The following is a 13931-nucleotide window of genomic DNA, read 5'->3' as shown; positions in this document are numbered from 1 at the left end:
AGAACCCTAGTAGCCCCAGAAGGCTGGGGCAAGCCGTTCTTTCTAGGCTTGGGAAAAGGAGGAAAACCAGGGAAAAGCCCTGGTGTTTTGGGTTTGTCTAACTGCATGTTAGAATCTGGTACTGGTCTATATCCACTAAAGGAGTAGAGTCTCGATTTTAATAGGAAGGGCTATTTATAGGTTCAAGTCCTAATGTCCTGGAAATTGGTCTAGATTAAGGGAAACAAAACTTGGTTACAGAAAAATGGATCGGCTTTTCTGGTGGAGCTTGGTCTGGGTGTAAAGTTTAAACAGTGGAAAAGTCTAGCTGAAATCTTCTGTTATGGTGCTAATTTGTGAATGAATTCGCTTTATACCAAATGTTAAGTGTTCTGAGGTTTGTGATGGCTGTGGGGGCAGCCATGGTGAAAATAAATATATAAACTTGTGGGTCAGATTAGTGACCTTTGTGCTTCTGTCTGTGTCAGCTCAAGGCTAGTGTTGGAGTTGTGTCCTTATGTAAAGTGGAATTACAGCTGAGCTGGAGCCCTCCCTTGCCATTGGCAAGGGAGTGAAATGATTCTGGGGCAAAAGCTGAGGAGTCTGGATGTTTGCGGAGTCTAGATGTTTGTGCATGCTCTGCTGTCTTGTCTCTGGTCTGGCCCTTTGCCGGGGCTTGGAGGCCATCTGTGTCCGCGCCACGCACCCAAGTTTGTTGGGGATGTCCCAGTCAGGGTGGCTGGGTCCCTGGGAGAGTTGCCAAATTTGAGTAGGTTCTGTCTGCCCATTTTGGCTGAAAGCTGGAAAGGGGGGAGCGGCTTGCCCCTTTCCAGTGAGTCCACTCTTCTATTCATAAGCTGCATTCCTGTTTGTTGTGCACCCAACTGCCTGGAAGGGGGGGAAGTGAAGGGGGTGAAAAGCAGAATCAGAATAAATGCAGTAAAGTTCCCTCCTTAGGGTGTCAAAGCCAAAATACGTTTGCATTCTGCTCAGGTTCTTAGAAGGTATTGTAGTAACCTTAAGTAAGAGAATGTGTTCTGTGAAGGTAAAATTTGTCTTAAGGGTATAAATATAAAAGTTTTACAAAGCATTGTTTAAGGTATTTAAGTGGCTAATTGCAGAAAGTCATTATTTAACAAAACTGAATTGATAATAATAATAATAAAAGGCAATTTTGTAACAAACTTATTCGGCAGCCAATCTCCCCTGCCAACTTGCTTCCGAAAAAACTGTTTCTGGTATTACATGCTACTAAGTATTTAAAGTGAAGAAAAGTTCATTATTTTAACAAACTTGTTTAGTATTAATGGCAATTATATGTTGTAAGAAGTTTGCCTGGTAACTTAGTATGTGGGATATATGGAGTGTGTTTTTATTGTTAAGGAAACAGAAGATGATTTTGTCCTAAGATAAAATGATTGATTATTGGAAAGAGTAGAGTGTGGGACAGAACCTGAATGAATACTGAAAGTGTAGAAGGTTTGTGGAAGGAAAATTTTTATGATTAAATTGAGTAAGATCAATATACAAAGAAAATCTTTTATCAATAGCTTCTTGTGCTTTAACCTCATCATATCCTCAATGTTTGAAGAAGAGTCTTACCTCTTTTAAAAGAACATTTTATGTTCTAGAAATCAAATCCTGAAAAGTAGCCTTTTATTTCAAACTAACTGCAAGAGATTTATTCTTTTACTTTAAAGGAAAAATTAAAGTAATGGTTAAGTTCATTTAATATGTTATAAGTTGAATGAAAGGTATTTAAAGGTGTTATAAAATTAATAGGTTTTAAAAAAATTAATAAAAACTGTAACTAAGAGTTAAAATCATTTATAAATGCATTTATATTATAAAACAGTGGAAAGACAATAACTGAGATTATGGCTGGGTGAATTTAGCCTGAAACTATTATTTAAGTGTAAATTCTACACTAACCTTTCCTTTGTTTATGGTTACTTCAAGCCTAACCTCACCCTTTGCCTTTGCCTATGGTTATTTCATAATTGAGAAGAGCTGGGACATCACTGTCTCCTCTCCTGGTATTAGTAACCCTTTCTCTCATGAATTCAAGTGTAAACTAAATAAATTGCTGCCTGATAGAATAAGGTTAAATGGCCACTGGAGTTTTATTATCTCCAAAATCAAAAAGGGGGGTGGAGGGGAAGAAGTCTCCTGCCTTGACGGTCAGTGTTCCTAAGAGTGGCAATTCATGAGAGAAAGCAGTCTGTCTCCCTGAGGCTTCAAATAGCCTCAGTAAATATATATAAAATTAATCTTGTTACTTATCCAAAATTCTGCTAATTTCAAAGTAAAATATAAAGTTCTAAAACAAAATGGTGCTAAGGCATTGAGAACATTTTGGTTATTACAATCCATTAAGTAAGAAAGAAAATTCTTGTGGTAAACTGCATGGTCATAGTGCAAATTAAGAAGAGTTTCAAAAGTCTTTGAAAAGTTTAAAGTAACTAAAGTCATGTTGTTGTGTCAAACCATTCATGTCTGCCTATTTGCTCAAATTGTTGAGGTTAAATATGCAGTTATATAAGTAATATGTATTTCTGGACCCCTAATTAATTAAGCTAAACAGTATATAAAATAATGCAAATTATAAGTAATATCAATGAGTTGTGTTTGTGTCTAACTCTTTGTGTCTGCCCATTAAAAAAAAAAAAGCTCAATGTATGTCTTCATACATCAGGATAATATCAAATTAACAAATAAAAATTCTTAAAAGAGGTCTATTCAAATTGTTAAAAATTAAATATGCAGTTATATTTATAAATATTCTTAAAGCCCAAATTAAACTAAGCAGGATGAAAAAGTCATAGAAATCTGATTATGGAAACAATTGGAAAAGGGCCTCCTCTTTGCAAGAGCTTTTAAGGCAAGACTAGGTGTGGCAGATTAAACCTATCTACTAGGCTAGGGAATTAAGAATCAGTTTGCCTGGTAATTTCCCAGTTTTGTCAGCCATAAATTGCAAAAAAAAAAAAAAAAAAACAAAGATTAGGTTAATTTTCACATAAGAAAAATGTTGATGTAACCCGGCGGCCTGCTGCCTCAGTCTCCCACTCCCGGGCTGGACAGCAGTGGAGGAGACCAGTTTAGGCCAGTCCTATGGGCAGTGGAAGGATGCCCAAGAAGGAGCTAACTAAGTCGGTGCCATTTCAGCACTAAATTCTATTCCTTATTTGACAAAGGGGGGAGCAGGTAAAAACTAAAATGGTTGGAATGTGATAGAAGAAGCAGTTAAATCAAACTTTTGTGTGGGAAAGTTAAATCTCAGATAAGCTGTAACTTCTGAAGTATCCAATCTATGGAAAAACAGGAAGAGCTTGCATGCTAGGCTTAGGGGTATAAATTGTGTCATTTTTCTTTGTTCGTGGCACCAGCCATATCTGGCTCTGCACCCCTTCTTGCAAGATTGAGAATAAATTATTTTCTTCTCCACAATCTGGTGAGCCTTAATTCTTCCAGAAGATTTCTTTCCAACGAAATAAAGGTAATTAGTGGCTCTATTAACAAATTTCAGTAAGTAAAGGAAAGCCCATAAAAACTATGGAGAGATCTTTCCTGGGTTATGATTTTTAAAAAATTAAGTAATTGTGTAATGTGTTTTAAAACCTGGTCGTCAGTATGCATGTGTTTTAAAACCTGGTAGTCAGTATGCATGTGTTTTAAAACCTGGTAGTCAGTATGCTTTTAATTTAATAATTTTCATAACTTAAAGAAAAGAAGTTTTTAGCTTCCTGTAAGGGAAAAAGAGAACATTCCTTGCATAAACTATTATGGTTTCAATTTTATTTAACTTGAGTGTAATCTCCCATAGTTAATTTATAAACTAAATTAACATTATATGTACAAAATCTTTACAGTAATGAAAATTGTAAGTTCACATTGGTGAAATTAGGCTAAAGGAAAAAGATTGTAGATATGCTCTCTTAAATAAAGAGTAAATTTCTTTCATTGGTAATTGTAATTTAGTAAGTTTATTTAAACATGAGGTGGCTAGTCAATGTGGTTATAGTCAATTATAAAGAGTTTGTAAAACATCTTCCAAACTGAAAATGTTTAAATAGTTCTAGTTGTAGAAGTCATTGTTAAATAAAGAAACTTAGATTGGTATTGGTAGCAGAAATAACTTCATGATAATAAACCTGTCTGAAGGCCACTGCAAAATACACATTTAAGTAAATGGTAATAAAAAGTTGTCTTGATTCTATTGGAAATATTCTGTTTTCATTCTAACAATGAAAAATAATATTTTTCCTCTATTACTAAAGTAAAGTACCTACTGTTATCTTCATAGTAAAATTGTGTAAGTAAATAGTCATTTGATATATGTATTGCATTAAGTTGTTTAAAATATATATAAAACAAGGAATAAACTTTAACATTGTCAAACTCTTGTGCATTCGAACCAGGCCTTGTATACATTACAGGTGGCCTCTCCATGTGAGTTATTGGCTAGGCTGGTCACTGACCCCTCAATTAAAAATATGTGCTATATCAGTCTCTGGTTCTGCTCCTGAAGTCGATGGAAACTATATTGCAGTTTCAAGCTCCTGCAGCCAATAATGACTTGGTACAGCCAAGTGTACAATGGATATCGCTTCCAGACTGGCACTGTTCCATGGTGCCAGAGAGCACTATGCACCAGGCTAGTAGAATACTGGAAAATCTCTCTAAGATGAAGGATGCTGCAACTTGCTCACTGCGTTGAAGAACATGCTAAGTGGAGCCATGATACCAGGATACTGTAAGTAAAACTTAAACACAATTGGCATTATGGCCTGCTCTCATGGAGAGATAACATGTAAAGTATTACAAACCTGAAACTCAAAACTAATAATTGCAACTCTGAATCCTTATGCATTAAGTAATACATTAGTTAATATTAAGTGCTGCACTTTTATCCTGTACTAAATATATGCCTAATAATTGTAATGTTATCTTTTCTATTTTGGATCAAGTGCAGAAGTATATTAGACATGTTAAATTCCTGGTAAAATCATTTTCTAAACAGTTATTAACATGTCTATATAATAAGGTAGCAGTCTCAGCCAGTCTCAGTTAGCAAAAGTGAGGCTTGCTTGCTGATGGTGAGTCACCTATTGAACAAGTCAAAATTGCTAGAAATTGTACAATGAAAACCAAGGTGTAAAAATCTTTATTCTGTAGTTCTGATCACTCCCACAGGTGAAAACTAAGAGTATTTCCAAATTAGTGTTCTAATCCTGAGTGAAGCCAGTTGCCCAAGGAGTGCCAGTTCACCAGGAGCATCTGACAGAGCGAATGAGTGTCAATCATTGAACAGCTTGGAATGTGTCTTCAGACAAAGCTAAGTGTCTGTTGCAATTTCTCTCTAAAGATGGATAACTTAAAAAAAGAATATATATGCTGTTCCCACCAGCTTTTAAGGAATGCCATCTTTATAGGCACCTAACCTTGTCTACCTCTGTAATCCAATGTGTCCTCTTTTAAAAACAGGTATTCCAAATTTTTAATTAAGTTTGTTTCTTTCAGAGTGAACATCTTATTAACCATATGAAAACTTCATCCAACTTCGTACAGAATGCCAGATCCATCTTCCTCCAGTTAGAATAAATTAAAGAGTTTTACACCTTATTAGGCAATGACTACAGCCCATGGCCAGCAGGAAGCAGTTACAGAAGAGATCGTCTCCCTTCAGCACCCCTTTTAAATTAAAGGTGTAAACTCTTTAAGAGTAAAATAAAATTAATAGATGGATCTGGAACCTGACTGGAAATCCACGTGAGTGCCAGTGGCAGCAGAATAACTGCGGGAGGCCCCTGCCCAAGATTCTGCTGTCCAGAATGAAAAGTTCTAAACTTCTAAAAACAGTCCTGGATGCTGTACTAAAGACTGATAAATAATCAATCAAGACAACAAACAGCCATCCACCTCATAGCTCCAACAATAATTATGCCAAAGCTTAGCAAGTAAACTTTGGCAAAAGGGGGGGAATGATGTGGGCTATGGGTGGAGGGCTCTTTGTCTCTTCAGAGATAACTAAGTTGTTTGACTTGTGGGTGTGGAATGGTAAGAGGCTGCAGTCCTGCCCTTAGGGACTGGCAGCAACTCCAGTCCCAGGAAATGTTTAACAATGCAAGGGCTATAAACTTTAAGTATTTAGGGGAAATGCAAAAACCAAATACGCTAAAGGCTTATCTAGAATGTCTGGAGTCCATGCTAAAAGCTTACCTAAGATGTGGAAGATATATGCTAATTGAAGCCTATTGAGAACTGAAACAAAGGGACCATTTGGCCTTTCCTCTCTGTATAAAAGACGTTTGAAAATCTTGTTCAGGGCTTGGGATTCAAACTGAAAGCTCCCGAGTCCGGCCGGCCGTCAATAAACCATTTTTCCTTCTCAAAATCATTCCTGAGTCCTGGCCTCTCTATACTCAAATAATTGAACTTCTCTTAAATTCCACAACACTACTAAGGAGAGAGGAGTTGGATTTGGTAGTATGGAGCCATCACCCATGTCAAACACTTTTCAGGATATTTTGGAGGGTTTTGTCTTTCTCTTTAGTTCTGCCTGGGACGTATGAGAGAGTTGGACCATGGCACTACCTTTATTACAATCTAAATATACATTAACTCAAGGACTGGGTCCATTTGAAGGGGACTTTTATTTAACAAGGATTGAGGAAAGAGAGAATACCCAGAAAGAAAGAAAAAAAAGGAAAATATATTGTGAGAAATGGATCAGGGATGATTTCTTTGTATTTCACATACAAATACTATTGTTAAATATGTTTTAGATTCGTGGTTTTCTTTGCCATCTGGTTCCTGGAGGAGAAAGCCTTAAGCTTGTGTACCTGGTCACCTCCACTGCAAATAATGAGTTTAGGATTTAGAATTGAGAGTGTCCTCCTTAATTTTGAGAAGTATTTTATTTTTCCTCTTTCTGAGATCTGTAGTAGCAGAATAATCTTTCCAAGTATTCTCTCTTCATTACTTACTCAACATTATGCCATTGTTATCATTTTTTCATCAATTTTATAATTAACTTTTTTTATTAGGAAAAGAGCTCTTGAGTGTCTAGTTAAAATAATATACTCTGGAGATTACTCTGGAAAAATTTTAAAGCTAATACTGTTGTTTTCCAAGTGTGGTCCCTCACCAGCACCAGCACCATCTCCTGGGAACTTGTTAGCAATGAAATTCCTTTTATCACAGCTCAGACATACTGAATCTGAGATGCTAGGGGTGAGATTGAGCAATTTATGTTTTAACAGATCCTCACAGGGATTTTCATGCATACATGTTGAGAACCTCTGATGTACAGATGGAATACATTTTCTTCCCAGATTTTTTTATGTGAATAAAAAGTGATCCCTATGGAGGTGGAAAGAACTCACTATGTGACTATTTTTACACACAAACTACAACACATATTTAGTAATTTTGACTACTGTAAAATGAGAGCTTATTGTAATGGGAATCACTGGGAATTTAGCCTTATCATTTATGTGCTTTCAGTAGGAGCCATGTTCAAACTGAACATGCCTCCTAAACTTCGCCAGTCATGGATATTGCTATTACTACTTTCAAGCAGACTTTTCTTTCTGGTTGAAGGTTCAGAGGAAATGAAGTCATTGTTTTCTACTGGCATTTTTTTTTCCTAGAAAGTATAACTGGCTTGTTTAATGTCACTTATCTTTTTTTTAATTTAAAAATTTACTGAAGTGTATCACTCATACATAAACATACATAAACATTAGTTACATATTTTTATGTGTAGTAAAAGTTGTGAACTTACAAAACAAACATTGATAACATCATACAGGGCTCTAATATCTCACTCTACCACCAATACTTTGTGAAACATTTTTAACAAATTATGAAAAAGCATCCTCAAAATATTACTACTAACCAAAGTATCTTACATTTGGTGCATTTTTCCTCTAACTCACACTGTTATTATTTTTTAAAATTAAAAAAAAATTTTATACATTAACATACACATACAATAAGTATTGTGAATTTACAAAGCAAGCATGCATAACATTGTACAGGGTCCCATATATGAACTCACCAGCACCATCCTGCATTGTTGTGAGACATTTGTTACAAATTATGAAAGAATATCATCAAAGTCTTACTAACTACAGTCCATATCTTACACTTGGTGTATTTTCCCCCAACCCACCATATTATTATTTTTAAAATATATTTTATTACAGAGGTAGTATGCTTACAAAACAATCATGCTCATTTGCAGAATTCCCATGACAGTCATATTTTTGTCAAGATGTAATAAGAGCAAAACAAATATGAATGAAGCTATGATGAAGATGAGATGTCACAAGATGTCACAAGAAGAGTGGACAGAAAGGCTGGTCCTTTCTTTTTGCATGGTATTAGTGGATCAACAGGCTGAATATATAGGCACAAGGCTGAGTCATTTCCTTCTCCCTATCTGGCTAGATGTCCATCTATCACCAACAAATTCTCTAAATTTGGGTCCTGCAGAGGGTCTCCCTTTTCACTGTAACATAAATATTTGCCTTTAGTGTAAGCAATTATATGGCTTTTCATCTCATTGGGAGGTTTTGGTTGCTGTTTAACTTATAATTAGAAAAGTGTGTATGGGACACAGAACAGGTAATTTAGAAGGTACAGAAAGTGATCTTATGAAGGATGAAGCAATTTAATTCCAGGCAATTAGGGACAGGATGCTAAATAAGGAATGAATGTTAAAAGAGAAAAGGTTATAGAGAGAATTGTGCTATGAGGCATTTCCTGTAAGAAGTTTTTAGCACTCTATTCCATTCATGTCATTTTCTATGTCTAGCTGAGAAATTTCTAATTTGGCTAGCTGTCTCTTGTTGGGCAAAGAGAAAGGGAAATGAATGAATAGGGATTTTCTACTAAATTTAGTGTGAGGCAGCATTCTCATCCACCACAGACAGAGCACAATGGTTAAATGATGTTTTTGTTTTTCTCTCAGGTCACCCACTAGGTGATGAAAAGAGACAATTCCACAGCTGGAGAAGGCTTTGTTTTGTTGGGTTACTCAGATCAGCCATGGCTAGAGAGGATTTTATTTGTGTTCGTCTTTTTTTTTTTTTATTCTTTTTTTTATTTTATTTTATTTACTTTGTAATAATATTACATTAAAAATATATATATATGAGGTCCCATTGAACCCTACCTCCCCCACCCCACCTCTCCCCCCCCTCAGCAACACTCCCTCCCATCATCATGACACAGCCATTGGATTTGGCGCATTTGGCAAGTATATCTTTGGGCACCCCCGCACCCCATGGTCAATGGTTCACACCATGGCCCACACTCTCCCCCATTCCATCCAGTGGGCCCTGTGAGGATTTACAATGTCTGGTGATTGCCCCTGAAGCACCATCCAGGGCAGCTCCATGTCCCAAAGATGCCTCCACCTCTCATCTCTTCCTGCCTTTCTCCATACCCATCAGCCATCATGTCCACTTTTCTCAATCCAATGCCACATTTTCTATGTGGACATTGGATTGGTTGTGTCCATTGCACCTCTATGTCAAGAGGAGGTATTTGTGTTCGGCTTGATAGTCTACCTTCTTTCACTCATGGGCAATGGGACCATTATCCTGGTCTCCTACCTGGACCCCCATCTCCACACACCCATGTATTTCTTCCTCACTCATCTCTCTTTTATTGGCCTCATCCATGTGACCTGCATTAGCCCTCAGATGTTAGTCAATCTCAGGGATCCAGACAAATCTATAAGTTTCATTGGGTGTGTGGTCCAGCTTCTCATCACCCTGGGCCTGGGGGGCACGGAGTGTGTCCTTCTGGCCATGATGGCCTATGATCGCTATGTTGCTACCTGCCAGCCTTTGCATTATCTCATCCTCATGCCACCACAGCTGTGCTGGACACTGGCCAGCATATCCTGGTTAATTGGCTTTAGCAACTCATTAGTCCATGCCCCTATCACAATGACCCTTCCCCGATGTGGCCACAACCAGATAAATCATTTCTACTGTGAGACACCCCCAGTAATACAGCTGGCCTGTGTGGACACCACAAATTACAAGGAGATTATGATGCTAAGTAGCATCTTCCTTGTCTTTCCTCTCTCACTGATCGTGGTCTCTTATGGGTGTATTGTCTATAGTGTGTTGAGGATAAAGACACCTGGAGGGAGACAGAAGGCCTTTGGGACCTGTGGCTCCCATCTCATAGTGGTGTCCATTTTCTACAATACTATCATTTATGTGTACGTGACTCCTAAGGCAAAGCTCTCTCATGATGTGACCAAGTTTGTGGCACTGCTCTATAATCTGATTCCAGCTTTGATCAACCCCATCATCTACACTTTGAGAAACAGAGATGTCAAGGAAGCAATAAGGAAGCTGGTGATGAAGACTCTAGGCTTTTCCTAGATTACACTCTAAGAATTGGAGGAGTTTTACAATGAAACTTTCTGAGAAGCCGTAGATTTGTGGTTGAGTATCATGTTAGGCATTGACTTGCTATGTAATCTCTTTTAAATGAGCACATCCTCTCTATGATTGCCTCTCTTCCTTATAATTGTGACTTTCATGGATATTTATGGGTACTGGCAGGAACAATATATTTGCAGAGAATTCCTATCTGTTGTTAAATAAATTTAAACAAGACCAGCCTCCTGAAAATTGTGTATTTCTTGAGGCTGTGACCATTACTGTCTGGTTAAATATCCAATAAGCTCTTGTTCAATATCGTCTCTTTCCTACATCGTATTTCCATTCTATCCATACACTGTTTGTGTGCTCTTTTGCCACATTTTTTGAAGTGATTTATTAAAATATTTTATCAGCTATACTGTAGGGTGGCACCGTGTGGGAGCGCGGCGACAGCAAGTGTCGGCTCGTCTCCAGGCGCCGGTGCGAGTCGGACCCGGGTGGCGGGAACGGGTGTTAAGGCCCTCCACTTGGGGTTCGGGCATACTGCCCGCCCCTCTGCCCAGCTGCACCCGCTTCCCCCTCGGTGGCCTAACCCTGCCTCTCCCCCGAGGGCCACCGCCGCGCCATGACTGCCCCGCCTTGCTGCCGCCGAGAACCCTGGCTACCCCGTCTTCTGCCCGCAACCAGTGATGCACCCCTGCACGAACCTATCAGCCATCTGCCGCCCCCCGGCCACGCCCCCTGCCCCTCCCCCATCTTCGCCCTATATTAACCACTGTACTTCCTGAATAAATCAGACTTGCGCACAGATCCTGGTCTCCTCGGTAGTCTTCTTCCTACTGCGCGTCCTCCGCACCTTGCCAGCCCGGAGCGCCTTCTCGGAAGGCCCCTCCGTGTGTTGCAGCCCTCCGCCCAAGCCCACACTGCCCCTGCAGCGGCCCTCCGGGTGAGCCCACACTGCGACACTATACATTTTCAGAGTATTTGAAATTCCAACTAATTCTCTAAAACATACTAAAATGAATGCACAACAATTTTCCTTTACCTCAAAAGCAATAACTCTGAGCTTTCTTAATTTTCAACTCTTTTTGTTTTATCTCAGAATCTCAATAATACACACATACTTCTACCCTAATCTTGATTTTTCAGTTCTAGTAAATATCTTTCCAAATGATCCATGTGAATTTAATTCTCCCCTTTCATGCCCCACCTGCTTATGTGCACTCTCTCAATTATCCCAGTATACTTACAGTTTGAACTGGGGTGATAAATTTTCAATATTAAATTATTATGACCCTAAAGGCACTTTAGAGTTTATCTAGTTGATAAAAAGTAATTAATCCACAGTATCTCCAAAAACAAGTTTTCTCTGTAGTTATAAATTATTTGTATTTTTATCTTGCTATTTTCTGCATACAGAACTTACCAATAAATCAACCTCAAACTCTGTCAAATGTCTGAATCTCCTCAGAATGTATTCATTCATATTAGATATTCTGCAAATAATTATTTGTAGAGAAACTCATGTGGAGGCCTCTGACTTGACATAGTCTGTATTGGCTGCCCTTTGTGTGAAGTATACAGCTCTAAACCCAAGATCTCATCTTCTTTCTTAATTCACTTCTTGTTTTGAAGGTACAGTCTCCTATAGCTTCTTGAGAAAGAATATGTGGGAAGTAAAAAATTTTTTAGATCTTTATGTCTAGAATGTTTACCATCATTCTTATTTTCTTAATTTGTTATCCTTTTACCACTTATATGTCTACTATTCAGTGTCATTAATTATACTTAAAAAGTTGTGCTACCATCACCACCATACCTTACCAAAACTTTTTCATCATTACAAATATAAAATCTATACCCCATAAGTGATAACTGGTGCTCTCTCCTCTTGGTTCCTTAAAACCTCTAATCTAACCTCTACCTATGAATTTGCTTATTCTAAAAATTTCATATACTTTGAATCATACATTATTTTTACTTTGTGTCTAGCATGATTCCAAGACTCATCACTGCTGTAGCATGTATTAGACCTTCTTTCCTTTCTATGGCTCAATAATATTCCTTTGTATGCACACACTACATTTTGTTTATCCACTCATCTTCTGATATATACTTCGGTTGTTTCCACCTTTTGGAATTGTGAAAAATTATTCTATAAATGTTGGCATAAGAATATCTGCTTGAATCTGTTTCAGAGTTTTTGGGTAGGTGTGGTATTGTTTCCAGGTTGTATAGAAATTCAATGCTTAGCTTTTCTTGAACCATGAATACAATTTTCCACAATGTTCGCCACTTTGCATTACTGTCTGCAATGCACAAAAATCCAAATTTCTCTAGCTCCTCAAAAATATTATTTTCTGTTATTTTTTAAATAAAAATAATAACCCATACAGTGTTTGTGAAACTGTATCTCATTGTGATTTTTAAAATTTGAATAGTGAGTTTACAATCATGCATACCATACAGGATTCCCCAAGTTGCTCTACCACCAACACTTTACATTGCTGTGACACATTTGTTAAAAGTGATGAACATTATCATAACATTCCTGCTATCTATAGTCAATAGCTTACATTTGGGATATTATTCCCACAAGTCATCCTGTTATTAACATCATTTGTTGATACTGTTTGTACTGTATATTTGTTATAGTACATGAGAGAACATTCTCATATTTCTACTGTAAATGACAGTCCACCGTTCACCATGGGTTCACTGTGTTATTTGTGCTGTCAACCACAGGTCATCATTCACCACGGTGTCCCCTGCCTTGTACAATCCATCCAGAGTGTATCCTTAATGGGTACAGTTAAATCAAAGAGTTCTGCTATCACCAGATCAGTTCATTTTAGAATGTTTTCATTACTTCAAAAGCAAAAATTTTATTCTACCCTATATAAACTCATTATAAGCATTGATAAGTACCTTCTTTGCCTTTGCTATAAAATATTACAATATTACTAGCTACATTCTATTCATAACATTAGATGTATTCTTCTAATATCTCCATATTCCTAGTATCTGTAATAGAGGAACATCCTTGTTTGTACTACTAACCATATTGATCATCCACCACTGAAATCACTGTTATATAGTACCTAGATTATCCCCTAGTTTTCTTTTAATTGACATTAACCTCCCTAGACTACCCCCATTATATTCACTATAATCTGTTACCATCAATTGACCCATTTTTTACATCTACCTTACAAAATATTCTACATACACGAAGCATAGGGACCCCTTTCTCAACCCACAGATTATCTCCTAGTAATCTATATTCTAGAGTTTAATTCCATGAGTTTGTTCATCATATTTGGTTCATATTAATGAGACCATACAATATTTGTCCTTATCTGTCTGGCTTATTTCAGTCAACAAAATACCCTCAAAGTTCATCTCATATTGTCATATGAATCCCAACGTCATATATTCTATTGGATCCCACTTTCTGGGAGTTTCCTTTTTTTATGATTCAGCCATCTCCACATACCTCAAACCAATACACAGTTCTGAGTGGAGGAAAGTTCACTG

At 37.4% G+C, this 13931-nt stretch overlaps 1 protein-coding gene across 1 annotated transcript; it reads left to right on the top strand.

Annotated features, from left to right (window-relative positions):
- The first annotated feature begins 9572 nt into the window (after positions 1-9572).
- On the top strand, positions 9573-10391 carry LOC131275358 (putative olfactory receptor 2W6). Its single transcript, XM_058285411.1, has one exon. The coding sequence runs from the start codon at positions 9573-9575 to the stop codon at positions 10389-10391; it is 819 nt and encodes a 272-aa protein (XP_058141394.1).
- The last annotated feature ends 3540 nt before the right edge of the window (positions 10392-13931 follow it).

The sequence above is a fragment of the Dasypus novemcinctus genome, chromosome 2 (genome assembly GCF_030445035.2).
Source record: "Dasypus novemcinctus isolate mDasNov1 chromosome 2, mDasNov1.1.hap2, whole genome shotgun sequence".
NCBI lineage: Eukaryota > Metazoa > Chordata > Mammalia > Cingulata > Dasypodidae > Dasypus > Dasypus novemcinctus.
This window is presented reverse-complemented; position numbering and strand designations above follow the sequence as displayed.

Coding starts and splice junctions, on each gene's coding strand:
- LOC131275358 (XM_058285411.1), top strand. CDS start 9,573: ATGGGCAATGGGACCATTATCCTGGTCTCCTACCTGGACCCCCATCTC.